Raw genomic sequence first — 26,685 nt, forward strand, 5'->3', positions numbered from 1 at the left:
TCAACGTCTCTCAGTGCATTTCTTCCGACACTGCAGCCGCAGCTTTGGTGCGAGATGAGGATGGGGGAGTTTGTGGGAGGGACACAGCAGCCAATCACACAAAGCCTTTCCCCGGGCGGGGTCTGGGGACCACCCTCAGCCCAACCCCGGAGCTCTGGGCTTTGTGGGGTTGAGGCACAGAGAGGGAGTCATTTGGGTCCATGGGAAAGCGGTGTGTGCATAGATTTCTCTGTGAGTGTGTGTGTGTGTGTGTATATGTGTGTGTGTATATATATATATATATATATATATATAATAGGCTATATTAGAAAACTCTCGAGTATAAATATAAAACACTGGTACCCAAAGGCTACCGTGCTAACTAAAGTGCTGGACCGGGAGGTGGGCGAGTCTACGCAAGAGGGTCCAGGAGGGGTCCTGAGGGGAGCAATCACAGGGGCCTCCGTGCCTGGGGGCGGGGAGCAGAAGGTGAGCTGGCGGGGCTGGGGTGGCGGGTGCGAGGGCACAGTGTGGCCAGTGCTCCTCAGGCCACGGCAACGCCCGCTTCTGTCCACCTCTCCCCTATTTTCCCCCGCAGGGCTCATGAGGAGAGAGGACGCAGGGAGGCCAGGCGGGGCACGAGTGATTCCTCTGGGGAGCACAGTTAGCTGGGCGCTGAGGCTCCTCCACACACAGGGCTGGGGGGTGGGGAAGGGGGCCCGATACCCTAAGGACTGAGAAATAAGACAGTAGCAGGAGGTCTGGCCCTGCCCCCTGTGGCGCCCTAGCCTGGCTGGTGTGGGGGGAGGAGGCACCCCACTGCCAGGAGTTCAAGCAAAGCATTAGCACCTCCACCATCCCCAAGCCCCCTCCCTGCAAAACGAGGCCCGTTCTGGTCTCCGAGCCACAGCAATGCCACAAGCAAGTGGTGACCAGAGCTTGAGGGGGCTGAGGGGGCCCAGAGGGCAGGACGAGACCCCCCAGGACACAGTGCTACAAGAAGGGGTTGGTGGTGGAAGGTTTGGAGGCAAACGGGCTTGAGGAGGATCCAGTCTGAAAAGAAATAACGACCAGCTGTTAGACGAGTCAGGGGCTGAGGCCAGAGGTGGATGGAGGGGAGCAGATGACAATGCAGGGAAGGGTAAGGTGAGGAAGGGGCGTGGGCCCCACCCACAAGGTCTTTTCTTTTTTGCTTTTTGGGTCACACCCAGGGATGCACAGGGGTTACTCCTGGCTCTGCACTCAGGAGTTACTCCTGGTGGTGCTCAAGGGGACCATATGGGATGTTGGGAATTGAACCCGCATCGGCCTTGAGCAAGGCAAACGCCCTTCCCGCTGTGCCATCGCTCCAGCCCCCACCACCCACAGGGTGTTCTCCAGGGCCAGGACCCCCCTTCCAAGGCCACGCCCACACCCCCGGGGCTCACCATGAAGGGGTTGGTGGAGACACCAGCCGGCTGGCTCAGCGGCCTCTGGCCCAGCTTGGCTGAGCCTAAGTCTCCGAAGGCCGCGCCTGGGAAGCGAGAGGAACCTCAGCCAGGCGGCACCGAGTCCCAGCACCCGCAGGCCGCGCGCTCCCGGGCTCCCCCTACTGGCAGGGAATGGGGCCGGAGCGGGAAAGGCGCTTACCATTCTGCTGCGGGGCAAACAGCGGCGCGGGGCAGGTGCCGGCAAAGACCCCCGTGGGTGGCGCCGCCTGGGGGAAGCCGGGACCGGCGCTGCTCACCCCAAAGCCAGGCCCTGTGGAGGGACATGGGGCTCAGGGAAAGGTCCAGAAGCGCAGGGGACCGGGATTTCCGGAGACCCCGGCTCTGGCCGCCCCCCCCCCCCCCCCCCCCACCTGTGCAGAGCTGGCTTGGGACAGGGGTCTGCGTCTGGAAAGTAGGTGCCAGCCCCTGGGTCAGCTCCTGGGTCCTAGCGCTGTTGAGGGCAGCTGTACCACGTGGACAGGGCCCAGCTCTGGTGGCTAATCTCTGTTCTGGAATCAGGGTGGGTTTCTTTTGGGGGGTATTTTTGGGTGGGGGGGACCTTGGGTTACAACCGGCGGCGCTCAAGGCTGACTCCTGGCTCTGCACTCAGGGATCACTCCTAGCAGTGCTCATATGGGATGCCGGGGATCGAACCTGCGTCAGCCCTATGCAAGTCAAGTGCCCTCCCCGCTGTATTACTGCTCTGGCCCCACTGGGCTCCAGGTCTGAGAGAGGAAATGAGAGGGATGGGGGCCTAGGGGGTAGGTTACAGGGACTTGGCTGGGGGCACTGCCTGGCAAGTGGGCTCCAGGGGTCTGCGGCAAGTGCGGGGAGAGGCAGCACCTTTAGGAGGGGTGAGGCCGGCCTAGGCTGTTTCTAAGGGTCGGGGTCTGGGATCTGGGCGCCCCTCTTCCTGGGAGAAGGGAATCTGGTGATACCGGAGGGCTCGTCTTACCGGGCAAGACCCCCACAGGCCAGTCTAAGGGTCTCCCGAGACCATGAGGCAGGGGCAGGGTGTCAGGGCTGGGGACCGTCCGGGGGGCTTACCTGGGGCCAGGCCATTGGGCTGGAAGGGGTTGGTGGATGGCAGCACGGTGTGCGCGGGGGGTGTCGTGAAGGGGTTGGTGAAGGCTGCGGGGAGAGAAAAATCTGTCTCCCCCCAGCCTCGCCCCTCGGGTCCCCTCCGAGACACCCTGGGCCCTCTCAGCGGCGAGGCTCACCTCCAAAGGCCAGGCTGGTGCTGCTGCCTCCCCCGGAAGGGGCTGCCGGGAGCGCGGGCACCGGGGCGCCCATCCCGAAGACACTGTGGGTGGGAGGGAGGTGAGCACATACCAGGGCTGCGGGCCAGTTGGGGGCAGCGGCATTTCGAGGCTGACCCCACCGCACCTACCTGCTGGGCATCCCTCCAGCAGCCACCCCGGGACCCAGGAAGCTGCCCATTTCCATGAGGCTGTGAGGCTGGCTGACAGGTGCAAATGGTGTCACCTGGCTGCTCCCTGGGAATCACAGAGAAGGTGGTGAGGAGAGGGGGAGGTGGCAGCAGCGAGGAAGATGGAGTTGGGGTGCAGTGGAAACGGAGTGAGTGATGGCATGAGTCTCCCAGGGTTTTGAGGTCAGCCTGCCCACTGTGGGTCATTAGCTCAGAACATCTTGTCTCCCACTGAGAAATCGGGGCATCCACTGCCCTTCCCTCCCCCCCACCAACCCGCTGTTGTCTTCTGTGTACCATTTCTTCCTCAGGGAAGGAAAAGCCTGAACCCTCCTCAAACCAGCAAGTCTCCATCAATCCTGAGGACAAGGGGGGAGGGACTGTGAAGGGCAGACTCTCTTGGAACCTGGAGTTGAGAAGCATGACTACTCCCACAGAGCACTGTTCTCATCCTCAGGGGGCCACCTCCTCCAAGGAGGCCTTCAGGACTCTATGAGTTTAGATTAGGGCACACTGCCCCCTGGCAACTTTGACTGTCAGGTTTCCTGCCCTCTCTTCCCACCAGAGCATCCTGCAGGCAAATATCCTGGGAAGCCCAGCCACTCCCTGGGAGAAGGCCTGGTCCCGGGTACTTAGGTGTTTATCTTTAGGGACTGGAGAGGGCAGAGGGAAAGGCATTTGCCATGCACATGGCTGGTTTGAGTTCAATCCCTGGCACCCTATCGGGTTCCCCCAGCCCCATCAGAAGTGATCCCTGAGCAGAGCCAGAAACCAGGTGCCAGGCGTGGCCCAAAAATCACGCATTGGGGTGGACATGACAGTACCAGTGTTAGGGCATTTGCCTTGCACGTGGCTGATGGGGTTCAATCCCCAGCATCCCCTACGGTCCCCTGAACACTGCCATGAGCACTGCAGGATGTGACCCAAAATGCCAAAAAAAACCCCTCCCAAAACCCCAATCCCCCCCCCCCCCAAAACAAGCACTGCCAGGTGTGAGCACTGCCTGGTATGGCCCCCAAACTGAAACCAAACCAACAATAACTGCCTTTAGGGATTAGGGAGAAAAATCAAAGGGCTGGAGCACCTGCCCTGCATGTGAAAACCCTGGGTTGGATTTCCAGCACCACACCACCCCCCAAGCACCGCCCCCCCGAAAGAAAATATATCGTTTTAAAATATGTATTGGGGGGCAATACTGTGAGGAAGGCACTGGCCTTGCATCCTACCAATTGGTTCAAATCCTTGGCAGATGTGGACCCTCAAGCACATAACCAGGAATAGCTCGTCAGCACCGCCAGATATGTTTGCCTTTTTTTTTTTTTAATTATTAAGCTGGAAAGCTCAGTGAGATGAGGACTCATGTGGGGAGCTTGGGTTCAGTCCAAGCACCTCAGGAAGTGACCCCTGACACAAAGCAAAAGCCCAGTGCACACCACGAGCACTGCAGGGTGACCCCCCCCCAAATGCCCAAACCACATTATCATCAGTTCTCCTTTTCCTTTATCGTGCTGCCAAGCTGTTGGGGGTTACATATGAGGCTGTGATGTGTGGTGGTGCCAGGATCCCAGGGTCCTGGGGCTGCACTTGGGCATGTAGAGCAGCACAGGGGTCAGGCTTGAACCTTCGGTCTCAATTTTGCAAGGCAGGAACAGTACCACTGAGCTAGGTCCAGGCCCAAGTGAGTATCTTTACCTGGAGGCCTGAGTGTCACCTGTGGGTGGGACCCTGCAAACTACGCAGGGCTGCTGTGAGGGTAATGTGAGGCCACTCTGTGTGTGTGTGTGTGTGGTGGGGGGGAGGCTTTACTTTGGTGAAGGCTGAGTGGGACGCCACCATGGCAGCTCCTGGCGGTGCTGAATGAACATCTGCAAGAACTGGACACAGGGGATGGGGTGGGGAACCGTCACTTGCTCCCACTGGGACTTTAGCAAGTGAATCACTTCCTGAGTGTACTCTCCCAGACCCTCTGGCAGGGGGCTGTAGTCAGTCTGAGAGACACACTGAGGGATTCATTCCACTCAGAACTTTCTCCGGGGTCAGAAATGCAGAGTCAAAGCTTCCTGGGCAGCACGGGCTGGTGGGCTCGATCTGTAAACAGGTCCCGCTTCGGTCCCCTCTCTGCCCTTTCCACGAGCTCTCCCTGTGGCTTGGCGTGAGGCCCAGCCAACTCTGGAAGGGTCACCCATACCTCCTGGTAGTGTGGGAACCATAAGGCTGCATGTGAGGCAGGCGCCTTAGCTGCTGTACTATCTATCTCTCCAGGCCTAATTCTTCTTCTAGGGTCATACCCAGGGGTGCAGAAGTTTGTGTGGGCTAAAACTTGGGTCTCATACATGCTGTGCATGGGTCTTACCACTTAGGCAAGGCCCATAAACTGTAGCAGTTTTACAGGGATCGGAGTATGCTACACGTTCATCAATTGGGGATGACTTTAAATAAATGAGGCAAACACAGACTGGGCTCTGCAGCTCTACAGAGAACGAGGTATGGGGCTGGAGTGATAGCACAGTAGGTAGGGCATTTGCCCTGCATGTGGCCAACCTGGCTTCGATTCCCAGCATCCCATATGATCCCCCGAGCACCACCAGGAGTAATTTCTGAGTGCAGAGCCAGGAGTAACCCCTGTGCATCGCCGAGTGTGACCCAAAAAAACATAAATAAAAAATAGAGGATGAGGCAGCTCCCAAGGTGCTGATAAATTAGAGACCTGACAGTATGTCTGAGCTATGGAATATCCAAAGTATAGAGCAGAATCCATGTTTTGCCATAGATGTGTGGAGAAGGACCAAAGAGGAAAATGAAAACGGAGTCCTCGAAGCCACAGGCCGTTCCAGGGCCTGGGGGAGTGCAACCAGAGAGACAGGCAGGACTGGAGCTGTGGAGACAGTATCTGGGGGAACAAATCTTTTATCATTATGCTTGTGGTGCTGAGGACTCCGCCCAAGGCTTCATGTGCTCCACCACCGAGAAACATCCCTGCCTTGAGTCTGAGCAACTTCCATGCATTGGTGGGAAAAGGGAATCTGGAACTGAAGTGGAGAGAGAAGAGCGGAAAGCCAGGAAGAAACTGATGGCCCAAAGGAAGGGGGAAGGATGAATGGGAACCCTCACAGCAGAAGCTGCTTTCCTTCCAGAGACTGCAGGGAAGGAGAAAGATTCAAGGCAAGGAAAGAACACAAAGCCAGGCTGCTTTGCTGATCCGCTTTGCTTCCTGACACTAGATAACCGAGGCCTGGCTGCCTGTTGGTACCTGCTGGTAAGGTTGGGCTTTTACCTGAATGCCCCTGAATCTCTACGCTCTAAATCACTGTAAAATGGTCTTTGCAGAAGCTGGGAGACGACTCAGTGGCCAAAGTGCTTGAGCTGTAGGCCGGAGAGAGGCCACAAGTTCGATCCCTCAAGCTGCCTGCCTGTGTCGTGAGTGATCCTGGCAGCTTTGTGGTCTGTGACCCCTGGCACTGCAGCAACTTCCTGCTGCACAGCAGTCAGGTATGTGGGAAGACCACAATTAGGAGGTGCAACCTCTAGCCAGCACAACTAAAAAGAGATGGGTGGGGGACAGTGGAGCAGGAAGGGTGTTTTGCCTTGCATGCAGCCAACGCGGCTTCGATCCCTGGCCTCCCATATGGTCATCAGAGTCCACCAGGAATGATCTCTGAGCACAGCAAGGAGTAAACCCTGACTACTTCCAGGTGTGGCCCCAAATCCAAAAAACTAAAATAGACAAATAAATAAATGAAAGAGAGGTCTGGGAGCTGGAGAGATAGTACAGTGGGTAGGACGCTTGCCTTGCATATTGTTGATAGGTTCAATCCCCGGCACCCCAAATGGTTCCCCAAGCACTGCCAGGAGTGATCCCCGAGTCCAGAGCCAGGAGTAAGCCCACACAACTGGGTGTGGTCCAAAATCCAAAATATGATTTTTTTTTTAAAGCAAAGACATTTGCAGGTATTCTGAACGAGAGTGAGACCCTGGTGGGCAGAGCAGCTGAGTGTAGCAATACCACACCAGGAAAGCACCACACTCCAGCTTTCCAGATGAACTAGTGACAGGCTCTAATGCCACTGCACACACATACTCGGGAGTTAAATCCTCTCCAGGCCCAGAGAGACTTGGGGCACATGCCACTTCCAGGCTAGTTGGAAGCTTCATCCTCACTGGTCTTGCCTTTCCTCACTCTGCTGGGATGCAGACGAGGCCCAGGTGTTCAGCTCTGCCAGGCTCTGTGTGTGTGTGTGTGGGGGGGGGGGGGGGGGGGGGGGGGCGGGGGTGCTGTGTCTGCCTTGGACACCAGAGGGCACTGGCACACCCTAACAGGAGCAGGCGATAGCAATACTTGAGTTGTGCTCCTCTCAGAACCTGGCCCCTGGCAGCTGGTTCAATACCAGGTTTGTGTGTGTGTGTGTGTGTGTGTGTGGGGGGGGGACGGACGGGGGGGAGGGGTGCAGTTTGAGAAGCCGCTTCTCTCCACAGCGCCTCAGAAATACCAGGATTGCCACAGTAGACACATACCTCCCAACACCTCCAGACATTCTACTTAATAGTTCTCCCTGTTCACACCCATGGAAACATCCCGTGATCACGGGGACACCAAAAGTGAATGAAAGCTGGCACATACCAGCCAGTAGATTTTCGCTGACCCTAGGCAAGCTGAGCCACCTTCTTCTACCACCGAGTGGAGCTTTGGCTCCTCACAGAGGCAGGAGCCCGGTGGAGCCACTCTAGCTGCAGACTGTCTCCTTTATGAGACAACGAGGCCCTGGGTAAAAGGTTTTGTCCCAAGGTTGGCCTGGGATGGCCCGGCTGACGCCATCCTCTCCTTTTTAAGGGCTGGCACTATAAGTTCTCCCTTTAAAGCCATCAATTGTGCAGGGATGCATTTCCCAAGGGGCCAGTTCTGACAACCTTGTATGGGCACACTGTTCCCCGGAACCCTTTCTGCTGGCTACACTGAATATTCCCGTACCAATCCACATTCTTCCAACAGTGCTAAGAAATCCACCACCCCACACAATAATGGCTATTTCCAATTTGTGGGTAGTGCATAAAATGATCTTATCCTAAATTACACACACACACACACACACACACACACACACACACGGGGCTACACCTTGTAATGCTCAGGGTTTATTCCTGGCTCTGAACTCAGGAAACACTCCTGGCAGTGCTCAGGGGACCACATGGAATGCTGGGGATCAAATTCTGGTGGGCTGAATGCAAGGTAAACACACTCCTACCCACTCACTGTTTTATCTCTCTATTCTCTAAATTACATTTTCTCTAGTTGGAGACACTGTCATATTTTTGCTGCTTCTGGCTGGTTTGTATCCACTGCCCAGGATTGTAATCTAGTCTTTTTTGGGTTGTTTTTGGGCCATACCCAGGGGACCACGTAGTACCAGGAATTGAACCCAGTGCTCCCACATGCAAAGCCCTGTAAGTTATCCTACCAGACGCCCTCATCTACTCTTTATAACAGGAATTTATTTATTTTGGGGTTGGAGTCACATTTGGCTATACTCAGGGGTTATTTATTCCTGATGGTACTTGGGGGACCATATGGGATGCTGGTGATCAAGACCGGCCTTACCTGCAGCAGGAGTTTAAAATCACACACTATGGCTATTAGCTTTCCATGTCTCATGATTAAGTTGTGTTCAGGGAACTTTTGACAAAATGAGGCCTGTGACAATTTCATTGGTTAGATTTTGTTTCCTAGTTACCATCAAATTATACCGTTGTTAATCTGGTTTTTGGTGGAGACGAAAGTTAAACCCAGGGCCTCATACATACAAGGCAAAGACTCAACTGCTAAGCCCCATTCCTAGCCCTTAGGGTCAAATAATGAAATAATACGCATTCTTTCGGTTAAAGTTCTACTCATATTAGGTCAGACTCACTCAAGGGTTCCCTCAATGGCCTACTTTCCTCCTTTGCCTCTGGACCTCGGGCGGTCCAGTGAATTCTCTCATTCTGTCGGTTTATTAGCTTTTCATTGTGTCCACTAGATTTAACTTTATAAATTTCAGGGCTATCCTGTTACTTCAAGTTCATGATGTGAGAATTTCTTTGTCTACTTTTTGAAGATAAAATGTCACTCTGTGTCCCTTTCAAATGAAATAAAGACAAAAGCCACCACCCATGGCAGTGGGGGAGGACTGTGGGCAGAGCTCCAGCCAAGCAGTCTGGGCCGCACCGCTCCATGGGCTGTGCCACAGGGACAGTTTGGCTGTCCTGTTCCTCAAGCGGCTTAATTTGCAGGGCTCCTTCCGCACTGCAAAAAGGGAGGCCTGGAGCTAGGCTGCAGCCTCAGGCAGGCGGAGGGGCAAGAAGCACTTACCAAAGCTGTAACTTCCAGTTAGCATCCGACTGGCTGGCAGTGACAGAGGTGTGGGGAGGGACAAGGTGGGTAGGTCGGGAGGGAGAAAGAGAAAGCGTCAGTCAAGTGGGCATCCCAGCTGCAATCCCCACAGCCAGGATGCCCCGAGGCTGGGAGCTCAGGGAGGAGCCCAGCGGCCTTTCATCTCTGCTGATGAACCGTGCACTGAGTTGATAAGCCTTGCTCAGAGGGATTGGTGAGGACCTCTGGGTTAAGCCATGGGGGTAAGCCACCATACATTCAGGCCCCCAGGAAAGGTGGTTCTGGTTGGGTTTTCTGACACAGGAGATCTCCCCTAGGTCCCTGACGTGAGCCCACAGCCTGCATAGGTCCTGCTGTGAAAAGAGCCTAGAGTCTCGCTCCACGGGACACTTTCTCCTGGTCCTTGGTCTCCGGTATGACAGTTCCTTAGGTCGGTGAAGATGGGAATGTAGGGCAATGTGGATGGATGTGGACAGCTGGACACGGAAGAGAGAGGAGAGGAGAGTGGGCCAGAGTTTACCTGGCAGTGTGGGCTGGGCCTGGAACAGGCCCGGGCCAGCTGGAGGAATACTTCCAAATGCAGAAGCGCTGGGGCTGCTGCCAAAGGCGTCGAAGCTGGCAAAGGCCCCGTGGGAAGGAGTCTGGCCTATATGTGGGGGGAATAGAAAGGTGCCACGTGTGAATGTATGTGTGATTGACTCCAGCTACCCCAATTCCAAAGGCCAAAAATACTCAATCCTCTGTGGATTTATGCAGATTTTTGGGAAGGGGGCAAGGGAAATAATCAGCCCCGTATCCACAGACTGCACTTCCCAGCATTTTAATAGGGAGATAGAATATGAAGGTTAGCCCCGATATTCTAAAAGGAAGTTCTAGCAAGCTTCCTTAGCTGTAACGCATTCTGACCAAACTCCAAACATAATAGGTCTTACCCTTCTGTCCCTTCCTCCCAGCCTTAATATGTCCCCAAACCTCTGCTTAGCTACAGTCAAGTGAGTGCACGCCTTGGGGTAGGAGTGCCCCTGCTGTAGAAACATCTGCATCCCAGATCCCACTTACCCCCATAGGCCGGGAATGCAGCAAAAGTTGGTGCCACCTGTGGAGCAGCAAAGGGGTCGCCACCAATGTCCGCCAGCAGGTCAGTGCTGGCTTTCTTGCCTGAGGAGTGTGGCGGGGGCTGAGTGCTCCGGGCCTGGGACGTCCGCGTCTGACTGACACACTTGGAGAAGGAATCACAAATAGCACCTGGAATCCCAGACATGAGCTGGGCCCTGGCAAAGGCTCTCCCAGGTGCCCCTAGCCAGGGTGAGAAACGGCCCCCAGCAGAGTTTCCTAGGCAGCTGACTTTAAGCCCTTTCGGGAAACCAGACCACATTCTAGAGTCTCATGCTCAGAGGGCCCTGAGGCCCACACGAATGCTGCCCAACGGCCCCCCTGGAGCGCTGCCCTCATCTTTCCTAGCGGCTTCAGGCAGTATCCAGGTTCCCATATGTGTTCTTGTCGGTAAAGGGCAAGTTTGGAGCTCATACTCTTTTCTTTAAATACTACTTCCTGTTGGGGTCTTTCTTCCGAAAGATAAAAGTCCAAGGTAACAGATGCAAGAGAAAGGAGTCAGCCGGGCTGAGTCAGCTCAGCCTGTGAAGTGCAGAGGCTGTGCGGGAGGAAACTGCTCACCCTGTTGCCCAGACCCCAGAACAATCCTGAGGGGGTGGTCTGGGAATTACCTGGCTAGAGGTGGAGGTGGCAGCCGAGACAGATGGCACAGGGTCACCCAGAAGTGTCCGCAGGGGCTTCCCGTCTGCGATGGAGCCCTGGACAGGGGTGGAGGCACGGCCTTTGGTATACGTGGACCCCTTGACTTGGTCTGGGGGGACATACCTTTGAGAAAGAAGAGCTGGGCTGAAAGAAGTAGGGTGAAACGTGGGCCATGCCCAGCGGGCTGCTTGAGGGAAAACAGGTGAGAGCAGCTCAAGTCCTTGTTCGTTGTTCTCCATCCATTTTCTAAAATCCATTTCTCCATCCATTTGCTAAGGGGATTGCAGCAACTGAGTGAAGCGCTGGCCACCCAGAATGTCCCCCTTACTCTCAGCTGTTCTCTCTCTCCACCTGCTAGAATATTTGGTTTTCTCTAGCTTGGGCCGATAATTCCCTCCTCTGACAGCTCAAACCAGCTGAATTTCGAGTCCTAACCCTGTAATGATACTCTCAGGGGATCCTTTGGTCCAGCTTGTATTCAAGGTTCCCCCTTTTCCTTCCTGACTTCCCCTTCTTGGGTCCAGGGGAAACATTTCTGCCATCTCATTAACAAGGTGCTCACCCTCTCTGTCTCCCCACTCCTGCTCCTCCCGAGAGAACCCCCTTTCATTGCAGGGGTGATCTCGCCTCTGGAAACAGCTTCTTCACACTGAGGATCCCCCGACAAGGGTGTCCTGTTTGAGGTCTCTGCTCTCTGCATTCTCTTCTCCACTGTGGAGTCACCCCTGAGCATGCATATACCCCAGAGATCAGGGGCTGGAAAATGATACCCGGACAGAGAAAGGGCAAGGGAGAACACGAACACCGTTCTCCTCAGGGAAACAGAATGCATCAAAGTCAAAAGCAGAGTCGGGCACGTGCGTCCAGCCAGTCAGTCGCCCCCCTATGCAACATCAGTCGGGCTGTGAAAATGAACCTCCATTCCCACAGTCCTTCATCCCCTCTCCATCCTCCCAAGATTGGGGAGGTAAGATCTGCAAGCTTGGTAACTGAGAGCAAGTTATCTTATCTTGCAGCTTTATTATTTGAAGTCTGGGTTAAATTCGAATGGACTGGAGTGGGACAGACTCAAGTTAGCGTTTGAGGGAAGCCCAAATGCAGCGCGAGAGATGAACTGTGAGACGGAGCATGTGGTGGACACCTGTCTCCGCAGAAATCTTGGCCCTCCTCCTTACCATCTCTTCTTCTCATATTTCTCCTGGAGAAACTCCTTCACTTTCTGAGGATCTCTGGAATCTGGTATTAAAGATGTCCGAGCATCAAAAAGACCCAACCAGATCTTCCTGCAGACCTAAGGCAGAGTTGAGGTAGACATGATGAACTGGAAACTGCAGTGTTTCCAATTTACTCATTAAAGAGTTTTTTTTGACTTTTGTTTGGGACCACACCCAATCAGGGCTTTATGGTTTACTCCTGACTTTGTGCTCAGGGAGTATTCCTGGAAGGCTTGGGAGACCACATGGGGTACCAGAGACAGAACCTAGGTGTGCCACATGCAGGGTAAGTGCCTCATCCGCTGTCCTGTCACTCCAGCCCTCATTATAGATTTTTACTGGACATTTGGGGATCTGGCTATTCCTTCAACACAGACATGATCCAGGTCTGCGAGATGTAAATCATAGAATGGGAATTTTTTCTTCTGTAAATAAAAGTCATGCCTTAGGTACATAAAAGTGAAATTATAATGTATATTGAGATAAGTCTTTTGAAGGAAAATAGGGCTCTGGGAGAATTATGGAGAATGATATTTGGATGGAACAAGTGGTGTCAAGAACAGTGTTCAGGGCTATAACTTCCAAGGCACCCTAGAGGCCTTTGCTAGGGCCTCAGGAAGCACTGCTAATCAGAGCCTGTGGTGCAGGAAACACTGGGGGCACCCCAACAGTGCTCGGCAGCCTGCAGGGCTACACCATGGGAGGTCATGTAGTGCCAGGGATACAGCCCGGGTAGGAACCATGTCTTGCTGTACTATCTCCTGGTCCCTGGTCACTTTCAAGTAAATGACAGGGACGGAAATGTGAGTAGCAGAGTGGTCTATTGAGACTGAATGCTCATCCGGGTAGTGCTCCCAACATTCTCCCTGCAAGCCCAGGCCCACCCTCTACAGATGTTGCTCCTTCTCTAGCTTCGTCTGATTCCTTGGCCACACACGATCTGGAGGGACATCCCTTGGCCTATGCTTCACTCACCTGCCCTTTGCAGATAGCGCCTGTAAAAAAAGCAAACTGAAGGTCTGTGGCCACATCAGAGAGCTCAAGGCCATTCCCAGTAAGTCCCCTGCCCCTTTTTTTGCTACACCTGGTAGTGCTCAGGGTACTCCTGCCTCTTTGCATAGAGATCACTTTGAGCCGGGCTCGGATGACAATATGTAGTACGAGGGATGGAATTGGGTCAGTCATGTGCAAGGCAAATAAACTGCTATACTATAGGAGTGATGCTCGGTCGGCGGTGGAACTACTCAGGTCCTGCATAGCAGGGATCACTAGGGCCATCTGACGGTACTTGGAGACCTCCGCCATGTTGTGTGGGGGAGTAAACTGGGGTCAGGTGCGCTAACCCCTATACTTTCTCCCTGTCCTACACCGTGTTTTTGTTTTAGGGCCACACCTGGCAGTGCTGAAGACTTACCCCTGGCTCCATGCTTGGGATCACTCCTGGCAATGCTCAGGGGATCATTTGAGGTTCAGGGGATCAAACCCGGGTCAGCCATGTGCAAGGCAAATGCTCTACCCACGGTCCTATTGCTAGGCCCCTGCACCACATTTTTTAAACAAAATGGCACTGCACACTTAAGAGATTAAAGTACAATAGAAAGATAACTTTCCCATGCATGCTGGAGCCAAAAAAGCTCAAGTGACTGCTTTATTATGGTTTTCTGGAGCTGAATCTGCAGAATCTCTCCATGGTGTGCCTGGTCTAACAGGCTATAAATATACAACTACACAGAAGACAAAAAAAACCTCATGAACTAAAAAATAAGAGAAATTTAAGCCAATGAAGCTGTAGAGTTTTTCTTTTTCCTTCCATTCTCCCCTTCCTTCCTTCCTTCCTTCCTTCCTTCCTTCCTTCCTTCCTTCCTTCCTTCCTTCTTTCCTTCCTTCCCCCCTCCCTCTTTCTTTGGCTTTTCAGGCTATAACCAGCAACACTCAGGGGTTATTCCTGGTGGGCTTCAGCGCCCATATGGGGTACAGGGGATCAAACTCAGGTTGTCTGCGTGCAAGGCAACCACCTAACTTATTTATTGTACTATTGCTCCTGCCTCACTCTCGGGTTTTTCTCTCATCCTGAGGTAGAAAGGTCAGCAGACAGGGCAGCTAAGACCAGCTCTGAAAGCAGACAGGGCAGCTAAGACCCAGACCTGCTCTGGGGAACTCACCTCATTTCCCCGAGATTGTAGGAACACTACTTCAGGCTCTGTGAAAGTTGTCATGGAGATAGACTTGACCCGGTGAGGGGGGTTCAGGCCTCTCCTGGGGGAGAGAAACGGAAAATAAGCAAAGTAACAATGTGGTCAACACTGCAGGTCTCTTTCTGGGAGGAGAGAAGATTAATATAACGACATATAAAATTCCAAGAGCAGCCCGCGCCCGCAGCTGCCTGCTAATTCAGTAGTAGAAAAGACACAAGAATGTTTGGAAGCTTCTACTGAGCAGGAACACTCAGGGAAAGCGGTTGTCCTGGAGAGGAAGGCCAAGTCAGAGTACCTAAAAGCTTCCTCTACCTTGCCCCAGATCCCCAGTTTCAGCCTGCAGCTTGCAGGGTGCGGGGGTGCTCTCAGAAACACAGACTTGTGCTCACTTCCCGCATCTTGTCTGATCATTGCTTTAGACCTGCAATATGTTTTCAAAGCTCCAGGGCCCATGATGACACGAATCCCTGAAGCCTGGATCAGAGAGAGTATCCAGGAGGTAAGGTTCTTGCTTTGTGTGCAGCTGCAGAGGCCCCACAAATGGCACACTAAGCACTGCCAGGAGGCAGTCCTGAGCACAGAGCCAGGAATAGTCCCTGACCTCTGCTGGGTGAGGCCCCCAACTTCCCCAGTCACCCCCCTCAAATTCTCCAAGCTGGGAGAGGGCCAAAACGGGGTCCACGTCTAGCCAAGATAAGGTCTGGAGACAATAGTAGCACCATCAACAGTGGCTGCCCTCCTGTCTCCAGGGAAGCCAGGGTGGAGTATGGAGTCAGGGAGCCCTCTCTTTCAGGAGGTCTCTGAGAAAAGACACACACCTGACTTTTTATTCTTATTTGTTTTGGGGCCTCACCGATAATGCTCAGGAGTTAACTCCTGGCTCCGCACTCTTGGTGCTGCTCAGAGGACCATATGGGATAGCGGGGATCAAACACGGCTCAGCTGCAGGCAGGAAAAGCACGCACCCTACCAGCTTTACTACTGCTCCGGCCCTATACCTGGTTTTTTCACTTCTAGAAATTTCCACAAAGCAGGAAGGAGATACAAGACTGGCAGACGCCTGAAACCTCCTCTGTTTGAGCCTGAAACACTCCTCTGTGGAGTGGCTTTTGTGTCCTGTCCACTCCCTGGGAGGCCTGTTCTGCCCGCAGCAGCCCTGAGGGCACAGCAGAGCTGAAAGCTTTCCTGCCTCCACCCAATCACCCTATAAAGCGTTTGTTTATTTTGGGGTCACACCCAGGGTGTGTGTTTAGAGGGGGGCGTCGGGGACTGTGTGGCTTCACGGATAGAACGTGGGGCCCTTGCGAGCAAAGCCTGTGCCCCAGTGCTCTGAGCCTCTTCTCCGCCTCCTGATTGGGAAGCAAGGGCCGAAGGGATGCAGGATCTCAGAGATTCTTCTTCTCCACTTGTAGGGCCACTCCTGGCCATGCTCCAGGCTTATTCCTGGCTCTATACTCAGGGATCAAGTCCAGGTCAGCTGTGTACAAAGCAGGCTCCCTCCCCTCTGTACTACACTTCTGACCCCAGATTCTTCTTTCTTTAGACCTTTGGTTTGATTCTGTTCTAGACCTACTGCCCTCAGTGGATGAAACCAAGGCTGGCTGATACGAGTTAAATAAACCAGACTCAGGATCAGTAGTAAGAGACCACAGGCATACGCAAGAAAGACAGTCTCAACTGCGGAGGCCTCTTTGGATTATGGCCCTGGAAAGCAGGCAAACCAGGGTATGAAAACAGAAGTAACCTCGGCTGGAGCGGTAACACAGCAGCGAGGGCACTGGCCTTGCATGCAGCCAACTGGTTTGATCCTCGGCATACCATATGGTTCCCCAGCACGGCCAGGGGTAATTCCTGAGTGCAAAGCCAGGAGTAACTCCTGAACACTGTTGGTGTGGCACAAAAACAAAAACAAAACAAAATCAGAATTAACTGTAGAATAGGGTCTATAGTAAACTGTAAACAAGGGAGAAGAAAGAGATGGAGACAATGAATGGAGAGCCTAGAGCAGTTTCCCGAACTTAACTGGTCAATCCCCTTCTGCTAAAAAAACAAATAACTCGGCAGTCCCCTAGGAACCTATCTTCTTCTATTTTTTTTTTGGGGGGGGCCGGATCTGGTGGTGCTCAGGAGTCACTTTTGGCTCTGTACTTGGGGATCACTCCTGGTAATGCTCGGGGGACCATATGGGATGCCAGAGATTGAAACTGGGTCAGCTGCATGTACGGTAAACGCCTTCCCCACTGTACTATCATTCCGGCCCCAGAAATCTACCATCTTTAAGTGAAAGGACCCCCAATCATACCTGAGGATACCTTACTACCGGGGTTGTTCCCATGTTGTGGGGAGAGGCATGGTATCTCCCACTTTGGGAACCATCAACCTAAAGAAAGGTAAAGGTAAAGGCCCTCCCATTGATCGTCGATTTGCTCGAGCGGGCCCAGTAACGTCTCCATTGGAGACTTTGTTGTTACTGTGTCTGGCATACCGAATACTCTCGGTAGCTTGCCGGGCTCTCCGAGAGGGGCTGAGGAATCGAACTCGGGTCGGCCATATTGGCCGCTTGTAAGGCAAATGCCCTACCCGCTGTGCTATCACTCCAGCCCTAAAGAAAGATGGAGAACATTTACATCTACATTGAGAGGTACACACACACAGAATAAAGGGCAGCTGCCAAGTCTGGGACTCGGGATGGGGGACAGATAACAGTAAAGAATGAGCAGAGAAGAATGGGTGCCCTTGGAAGGATAATTTACTAATGATGAGATTCTAACAAAGGACAGGATGCTGGAGGTTACAATTGTGGGTGTTTTCAGCAATTCTACTGCTAACTTTGAAAAAAGGGGTCTCAAACGATCCTTTTACTTAATTTTTTTGGGTGACACCTAGCAATGCTCGGGGTTAGCTCTGCATTTAGGCATTACTCCTGGCAGTCTTGGGGGACTATAGGGGATGCTGGGCATTGAACACGGGTCAGCTGCATGCAAGGCAAGTTCCCTACCTGCAGTAATATTGCTCCTGCCCCTCAAAAGATCCTATCAATAGGCAAGAAATATGGGCTGGGGCTGGGGCACAAATGGTAGGGTACATGCCCTGCATGTGTAAGGCCCTAGGTTTAGGCCCTGTAGCTCATGGCCCACAGGAACCACTGGATGTGGGGGGGGGGGGGAGAGAGAGAGAGAGAGAGAGAGAGAGAGAGAGAGAAAAGTGGGGCTTGAAAGACAGCTCAAAGGGCTGAGCACATGCTTTGCCTGAAGAAGCCAGATTTGAACCCCCAGCACTGCATGCTCCCTGAAGCAGCACCAGGAGTGACCCTCCCCAAGCACCGTGGGGTGTGTACCCCCAGATAAAAAGTATTATCAAAGGAGACCGATGCCTCTGATAGCCCAAGGAAAGATGAGGATGGAGGGAAAGCCAAAAGTGAGGGTTTGGGGGCTGGAGAGATAGCACAGCGGGTAGGGCGTTTGCCTTGCACGCAGTTGACCCGGGTTCGATTCCCAGCATCCCATATGGTCCCCTGAACACCGACAGGAGTAACTCCTGAGTGCAGAGCCAGGAGTAACCCCTGTGCATCGCCAGGTGTGAACCAAAAAGCCCCCCCAAAAAAAGTGAGGGTTTGTTCCTACCAAACAGTAGCTCTTAAACTTGCTCTGCATGGAAGACCCTCTTCTGCTCCTATTTCCTGGATGTTCCGGTTTTCTCTCTTCATACCCCTCAAATGAATGGCTGCAATTTGTTTGCTGTCACCACTGGACCCCCGGACTCAGAATGCCAGGTCTTCCTGAGCGCCAGTCTTAGCACATCTCTCTGTTCTTATGTCTGTGCTTTTCTCTATCTCCCACCAATCAAAACAACAATGGGTACCACAAGAAGGACCCAGGGACCCTGGGCAAGAGAGTGGTACAGTTGGGTACCACTTGGGCACATACAAAGGGAGCAGGGAGAATTGGCACCTGGACACTGTGGTGAGGGAAGGAAGAGAAATGGTCATGGGAAAGGTAAGAGGTATTCTATTTACACTAGAATAACAGATTCTAAGCCAATCACAAAAAGGTCATTGACATTTCCTGAAAGGACAACTAGGAACTGCTAGCAAAGCGTAAACAGGGAGCTGTTTCCTGAAGGGGAGGGCCCAGCTCACACCAGTAGAGGGGATGATCGCAACAACAGAACTTCCTATGTGGGGAGCTTGGACAGGAATTTTTTAAATTTGGGGGGTGGGGTGCTGGAGTGGGGCCAAGGGCGGGAGGGAGACGATGAAGGAAAGACAGAAAATAAGAAGTGATTTCAGGGCCTGGGGCCAAATAAGCCTGATGGAACAGGATGTTTCTATTGTACAGTACAAAAAGCACAGCTCTGACCTTGATGTCCGCAGACTGGATTATGTATAACCAGAGCCACAGTTTGGGGGCAGGGAGATTTCTCCACAAGACAACACTGCAGCCCAGGAAGAAGAGCCTAGTTACAGGGTCTATGAGTCAGACCATTTGTTTCTGAATCACAGACAGGCCATCACAGGCTGAGAAAGCACATTGGAAACAAGAGCCCCCTCTCCTAGCAGACAAAATCAAAGTGGTGCCCTTCACTGGGTGCTTCAGAGGGTCATGCAATGGGCCAGACGGGTCACTGGCTGAGAATGAAACAGGCCCAGCCCTCCAACTCGTTCCCAGGACCCCTGACCTTGGAGCTTCTCCCCCAAACCAGCGAGAGTGAGAGGGAGGCACTACCCTCCAGCTAACACAAGAGATCCACCCTGATATTCTGAACCAGGAGGCGCTGGGGAAGTAGAGATACACTGACTTGTCCTGAACAGGGTAACTTTTACCAGTTGAAAGCAAATACATCACCAGGACTCAAACCTTTAGCCCAGCAATAACGTGTTTTTTTGACTTCAGTTTCTTTTTCATAAGCATCAAAAGGGCATTTGAAGTCCACTGAGTCACTCTTTGAAGTGTGCTGAGTTACACGGCAAGGGAAGTAACCTGCAGATCCTCAGGCATGCCCAACTCTCTTGCTTTGCCCCTCTCTTCCTCTCTCTTTCTCAGTTCCCTTGATTCTATTAAGCAAACCATTATTTCTGCAAATACCACACCTTTTGTTTTTCTTAGCTTATTGCTTCAAAGTGGCCCATATTTGGCATGTCTTTTTCCCTGAAAGCCTCCAGCCCACTCTGCCACTCTGCTGCTCAGAGAAGATGGTTTTGTCAGGATGACAATGGAAAAAAAAAAGGGGGGGGGAACAGCCCCACCCAAAACTCCCAAATGTTTTGTAGGCAAAATCTGGACCTGAGAGTTCCTTATCTCTGAATATCTGTGTTCCAATGGTCTAGTGCATCACCCCAGGTTGCACATGAATTGTATGTATGGTTACCTCAACTCCGAGCAGAATCTATTAGACCCACAGGAAGGCTCCCCGTTCTACTGCTCCAGGGCGGTATCGCTAACATCAGGAAGCCTTGTCCTAATCTAAACGCCCCTGCTTCAACCCATTTCCTGTCCTTCTCCCCAAGGGAGCCAACAAACAACTGTCCTCTCAGGCACTCACAGAGAGGACTGATGTTAGCAGCTGCCTGTATTGCAGCTTGATCTCAATCTTTCCCACCCCTGTCATCCTTTCCAAAATGTATGATTTCCTTCAAGACTTATCAAGTTGGTCCATGGGGCTCTGTATGACAAAATGCCAACATCAGTAACTTGATGAACCTGCAAGGTGGGCAGGGATGAGAGATGGGATGAAAACAGCAGCAAGGTTTAGTTCTCTCGCTCCTGAAAGCTGGAAAAGTACTCTGGGTTACTGACCAACACGCTACATCTTTCCACTGGGTGGAGAAAAGTACTCCCAGTACAAATGCCCACCAGTAAGCTAGACAGGGTCACTAAGGCCCCAGATGGGGAGAAATAAAGAATACATCTTAGAGCTATGCCACCCTAATCCTGACTGGATTCCATCACCAGAATAAAGTAGGTAAAAAGTAGCAGCGAGAAGTCCCCATTCTTAAGGTCTGCCTATAAGAGAACGCATTAAAGATCCCACATAGCCAGGCCAGGGAAGCAGGTCACAGACTTTTTTGTTTTTTGGACCACACCCAGCAGTGCTAAGGGCTTACCCCTGGCTCTGTGCTCAGGAACCACTCCTGGCAGGGTTTAGGGACTATACAGGGTGCTAAGGATTGAATTTGGGCCAGCCATGATAATACAGCAGGGTCAGCCCTACCTGCTGTATTACTGCTCCAGCCTCTACAGGTCACATTCTTTGCTGAAACAAAACAGTATCAAAAGTACTAATGTCAGTGAGACCACAGGCCCTGACAGCTTTCTGAAGAAAGTGATTTTATCCACTGCAGCACCCAGGCAAAATAAAAAGAACATTTTAGGCTCAACTTTGGAAATAAATCCTTTTCAGTGGCCTTTTCCCCGCCCCCCCCCCCCCCCAAATCGGGGCTCCAAATGCTAGAATCATCCCTTAGCAGAAGCAGAAATAATCTTAAACAAATATATGGACACATTTGGAAAATTTAAAAGGACCTATAACCAGGGGCAAGAAAGATAGCACAGTGGCTATAGCGCCTGCCTTGCATGTGGCCAACCTGGGTTTAAACCCCAACACCCCATATAATTCCTCAAGCCCAACCTGAAATGCTCCCTGAGTGGAAAGCCAGGCGTAAGCCCCGAGTACCACCAGGTATGACTCCAAAACAAAAACAAACAAACAAATGACCTATATCCAGGTTAAGGAAAGTAGGCACTGAAAGAAAACCAAATGAAACTGGGTCAAACTGGGGACCCACAATTGTGGCAGCCTGTGTGTAAATTTAGAAATGGTAGAAACTAGCAGCCTCTCTCCTGGGCCCTCATACCAACACTGTAGGGTTTTGCTACAGTTGAGAAAATATTTCTCATAAAAAAAAGGAGAGTGTGAGAATGAGCTCACATGAGCAGAGCTGAAAGCATAGTCATATCCACCCACCGATATTAAAACTGGAATTTTTCCTGAGGTCTTGGAAAATTCAGCTTTAGCTGAAATAGTCAAGTTGGCTACCTCAGCCAATCAAACCAGATGGGAACTCTGGTAATTGTGTACACTGGCCCCCAAACACTCCATCCCCCAACGAGGTCGACAGATTTATTATATACACCAGAAAACTGATTTTTAAAATATAGCCCGTCCTGCTATTTTTTTTTTCTTTTAGCTACGGCACTAAGAATGGGATTTAAATCCTCTTCATTTTAACAATATTTCTACTTATCACCCCCACCCCCCCAGTCTGAGCTCCCAACATTCTCTGTCTGTTTTGGATTTCTTCATAGTAGTGATCACGACTTGAAGTATATCATGCTTTCTCAGAGTCCAAGGTCCCCGTTAGGATGTAATCTATGGGAAGATGGGTTCTGGTTAACCTTGTTCACTAGCATATCTCCAATTCCTGAAAGAGTCTGGGGCTTGACAGCACTCAATAAATATCTGAGTAACTGAAAAATTGATAGACTGAGTGAATGCAGAGTTTTAGCCTACACATTCTTCAGAATCTTAAGATCCTACTTCCTGGGTAATCAACCACATGGATTTAAGATGATAACGGATGCGGTGTAGCCCAATGGATCATACATGCTCCCTCCTCTCTCCAGACCAATCTATCTCCCACAAAGCCCTTCCACAGAAAGCCAATGTCCCAACAAAGACGGATTAGAATTTGATGAAAGAAAGAGCCCCAGAACCCAGGCACACACCCATATGGAAACTCTGACTCTCACGGGAGTTATTCCTCCTATCTCTCTCCTTAGAATCTCATGCCCTCTTTTCAGCTTCATTTATTGGGCCAGCCTCGTAACCCTTCACTCTACTCTCACTTGCTGTACATTAAGGGTTAGCCCACCATCTTATTTCCTACCTAGCAACTGTTGTTTCCTAATGTCCACCACCCCAAGAATCGGTCCTGAAATGAATCTCATAATGCTCTATCAAACACGTTTCCTGTGGCCAGAGAAACAGTACAGCAGGGAGGGTATTTGTCTTACATGCGGCCGACCCGGGTTTGATCCCTGGCATCCCATATGATCCCCCAAGCACTTGCCAAGAGTAATTACTGAGTACAGAGCCAGGAGTAGCCCCTGAGCATTGCTGGGTGTGACCCAAAAAGACAAAAACAAAACAAAACAAAACATGTTTCCTCTAGAATCTCTGAAACTAAGATAGGCTGATAAATTCTTCCTAGGCGGTCTCATGGGGACTAAACTTCCTATGGGACTAAAACCCTAGAGTTGAGGTACATACAGTGCCAGTACTCTTGAGGTACTTTATAAAATGAACTGATCCTTATGCCACAGTCACTTCTCCCCAGTGTCTGCCCAGGTCACAGGAATTTGATTTTTCACTAATAAGATCAACAGTTGGGGCCAAAGCAATAGTACAGTAGGTAGGGTGCTTGCCTTGCATGAGGCTGACCAGGGTTTGCTCTCTGGCATCCCCTCTGGTCCCCTGAACACCATCAGGAGTGATGTCTAAGTGTAGAGCCAGGAGCAAGCAATAAGCACAGTAGGTGTGGCCCAAAATAAAACTTAAAAAAAGAATGTCAGATCAACAACGACTAGAGGGGTTAAAGTGGAATCTGCAAATTTATGCCCTTATGTTTAAGATGTTAGATTTTCTTGCCAAAGAAACCAGGTTTTTAATGTGGCCTTCCTTTTGTCCCGAGGGATATTCATTATAGATGGGACACTGTAACCAAGAGCTATAAAATAATGATAATGTTGGGACTTCTCACTTAGAGTTTCATCTTTCAATCCATTTCACATAACCGAGGGGTAGTTCATTACTAATTGTTAGGTCACTGTTTTCTTTTTCTTTTTATATTTTATCCCCATGATTTGCACTCATCAATTTTATTTTATTTATTCTGGTTTTGGGGCTGGAGCGATAGCACAGCAGTAGGGCGTTTGCCTTGTGCACAACCGGCCTGGTGGACCCGAGTTCGGTTCCTCCGCCCCTCTCGGAGAGCCCGGCAAGCTACCGAGAGTATCTCGCCCGCACGGTAGAGCCTGGCAAGCTCTCCGTGACGTATTCGATATTCAATATGCCAAACACAGTAACAAGTCTCGTGATGGAGATGTTACTGGGCCCGCTCGAGCAAATTGATGAACGGGAGGACAGTGATTCTGGTTTCGAGGCCACAGACCATGGTGCTCAGGGATCAATCCAGAGAGAGCTCAGGGGATCCTGTGGGGTCTCAGGGACAGAACTCAGGTCAGATGCATACAAGGCAAACACTGCTCTCAGTACTCTCTCTGGCTCCATGATCACATCAATTTTATTCCCCTGCCTCCATGTACTTCTCTGCAGATTCTATCACTTTCTTTTTCTTTTTATAATAGGATCTTCAGAAATCTGCTCCTACTATTTTACCCTATTCCTAAACCTGGCACTTCTTGGTTTTGTTTTGGGGCTACACCTGGCAATACTCAGGGGTTACTCCTGGCTTTGCATTCAGGAATCACTCCTGGTGGTGCCTGGGGGAACCATATGAGATGCCAGGGATGGAACTCGAGTAGGCTGCGTGCAAGATAAGCACCCTCTGCACTATACTATTGCTCTAGATGGGAAATATTGCACTTGCACTTTTGACAGATGCCTGTTTGACTCCAGAATGCCAAGAGTAGGAGTGGCTTTCATTGCGAACCCAGCTGAGTCTATCCTCACAACACAGTGAGGCTGAGGAGCACACAGAAGCTTGGCACAGGAGATGAAACCCACAGAGAGATGATCCCCCTGTGCGATCTCTCCAGTCCCTGGATCCACATTTTTGATGTGCCATGATCATAACTAATATCAAGCAACAAATGCTGAAAACAGCAACCCCCAGATGGCACTGGGTAAGTCACTGAACCTCTCTGCTTCTGTTCTCCCATCTGTCACGTAAGAACAATCCTGCATCCTTCTCAGCTCTTGAAGGTTTAAAACAAAAACCAAAAAAGGGACGAGTGAGACGGTACAGCAGGTAGGGTGCTTGCCTTGCACCTGGCGGACTTCGGGAATTCCATCCTTAGCAGGCTATATGCGACCCCTGACAACCTGGGGCCATGCCAGAATAGTGCTCCTTGTTAAAACCAAAACGCGAAAGTAGGGATTAAAGCGATACTTTAACTGCAAACAAAATCCTCTGATAAACAAGTACAAAATTGAAACAGAGAGAACTGGTATAAATATTAACCAGACAAATCACCCCCTAAAGGCATGTGCCCCTGGGGGTTTGAAGAACCTTCCTGAACCAGCAGAAATCTGGGCCAGCCCTGAGGCTCTCTGTCAGTTCAGGTGTGACCAAGTACCCGGCCAGGGCCACAAATCAGGATCCAGCCCTGGCAACGGGAAAAGAGGTGGGGGTGCAGGAGGTGTAAATGGTGCAGGTGCTGCAGACATCGACCTAACGTGGGCTCCTCGGCTCCTGGATCCGGATCCGTGGGGGAAAGTTGAGTTCTCTAAAAGGACATTCCCTCTCTTGAGGAACGGCAGCGCGACATCCCGAACCCTTGCAACAACCGCAGCTCTCGTGGCTTGCCCGCCTCTGCCCTGTCGATCTGGGGTGCTTTCCTGCCCCCCTCCCTGTCTCCCACCCCCAGTTCCAGGTGGGCACCGACCAGCGGGCAGAGCCCGGCGGGCAGAGTCCGTGCCCTCCCAACTTTGCTTTCCGCCCTCCCCGTCCGCCGCAGTTCCCCGTGAAGGTGCAGGTTCTCCGCGTGGCCCCTTCCCCGGCGCTCAGCTCCAGCGCCCCAACGCCCCGCGATCCCCCCACCCCGGCCCCCACTCCTCGGGTCCGAGTCGCCTCGCCTTCCCCCGGGGGCGGGATCGAGCCTCTGCCAAGGTGTCCTTCCCTCCCGCCGGCCCCGTCCCCCCAGCAGCTCTGCAGTCCGCGGCGCCCCCGACCCGGGGGCCCCTCAGCCCACGCCGCTCCGCGGGCCACTTACAGGAGGCCCGAGCAGGACGTGCAGACGAAGCTGCCCACGGTGATGTCCACGTAGGTGACCCCACGCTGGGCGCACTCGAAACAGTGGCGGTTCCCGGCTTGGCTGCAGCCGCCCAGCTCCCGGACCCGGCGACACCACACCTCCGAGGCCGCCTCGGCCTCCGCCTTGCCCGCGCCGACCCCGCCGCCCGGCCCCGGGCCCTTCTTCGCCGCCATCACCATGCCGCACACTCCCCCCTCGGACCGCTCTCCGCAGCCCGCTGCCGCCCCTTCAACCCGCCGCCGCCTTCCCGCCTCCTCAGGCGCCTCCGCACTCGCAGCGTCTCCTGACAGAAGCCCGGGGAGCTGCGCCGACCGCGCGAGACGTCTCCGCCCACGGCCTCGCCTTTCCTGGACGCTGATTGGCCAGGCTCGTCCCACCCCCTCGCTCTGATTAGCGCGTAGCGGACGGCCTCGGGCTGCGGCGCCGCAGACGCCCCGCCTCGCCGCCTTCAGGCCTCGGGCCGCTGCTATTGGTCCGCTGAGATCCGGAGCGAGCGGTTCTGTGCGTGCCCTCTCCTTATCCCCGCCCCCTCTCGCCACTGCTTCTCGGGCGGCCCGCCCCCCAGAGGCGATTGGTGAGTCCCCGAAACTCGGGCTCCGACGCTAATTCTGATCGGCTGTCTGAGCTGCAAGGTGAGCGCGCTAGAGTCTGTTTCTCGCGCCTGCGCGATTCTGAGGCTCCGTATGGATGCTATTAATTCCCGCCAAATTTTAAAGCCTTACTCTTGGCTCGACTGTGCAGAGAAGCACGAAAGCAGACGGAAAGTGACTGTAGGAAGGGATGAAGGAAGGTGGGAAAGAAGGCAGTTTTCAGAGAAGGGGAAGGAGAGCGAGAGGGAGTGCTTTATAAATGCTAGAGAGTCTGATTATGCCAGTCGCACAATTAGTATGTGGACCAGCCAGGATTCTGATGGGTCGTCGGCTATTAGAAATCCACTTTTTCTTTATTCCCCACTGTCATGGAAAATGAACCATACCCTGCTCCTTAGAAGCCTTGCTTTTAACTATCACACTATTGATGCAGCAGTAGATCTTGACAAACTTGTGGAATGTGTACTAGATTTCAAACACTGTTCTAGATACTAGGAGTAGAGTACATCTGTTAACTAGCACTGTAGCTCTGTCCTCCTGTTGTTCATCGATTTGCTCAAGCGGGCACACAGTAATATTTCCATTGTGAGACTTGTTACTGTTTCTGGCATATCAAATATGTCACGGATAGCTTGCCAGGCTTTGCCTTGCGGGTGAGATACTCTCTGTAGCTTGCCAGGCTCTCTGAGAGGGCTG

General features: G+C 52.4%; 1 protein-coding gene across 2 annotated transcripts; it reads right to left on the reverse strand.

The window, feature by feature from the left end:
- Positions 1 to 25,725, reverse strand: AGFG2 (ArfGAP with FG repeats 2). 2 transcript variants are annotated; one of them, XM_056128472.1, is made up of 13 exons: positions 25,358 to 25,725; positions 14,373 to 14,466; positions 12,172 to 12,287; positions 10,966 to 11,119; positions 10,301 to 10,460; positions 9,762 to 9,887; positions 9,221 to 9,253; positions 2,839 to 2,944; positions 2,669 to 2,751; positions 2,496 to 2,579; positions 1,609 to 1,719; positions 1,407 to 1,492; positions 1 to 1,032 (listed from the first exon to the last, which is right to left on the reverse strand). In XM_056128472.1, exons 1-13 carry the CDS (start codon positions 25,576 to 25,578, stop codon positions 973 to 975), a joined length of 1,434 nt encoding a protein of 477 aa, XP_055984447.1. In that variant the 5' UTR covers positions 25,579 to 25,725; the 3' UTR covers positions 1 to 972. The 2 variants fall into 2 exon arrangements, with proteins under 2 accessions (XP_055984447.1, XP_055984448.1); XM_056128473.1 differs by lacking the exon at positions 9,221 to 9,253.
- Between the last annotated feature and the right edge of the window lie 960 nt (positions 25,726 to 26,685).

The sequence above is a fragment of the Sorex fumeus genome, unplaced genomic scaffold (genome assembly GCF_029834395.1).
Source record: "Sorex fumeus unplaced genomic scaffold, SorFum_2.1 ptg000064l, whole genome shotgun sequence".
Lineage (NCBI taxonomy): Eukaryota > Metazoa > Chordata > Mammalia > Eulipotyphla > Soricidae > Sorex > Sorex fumeus.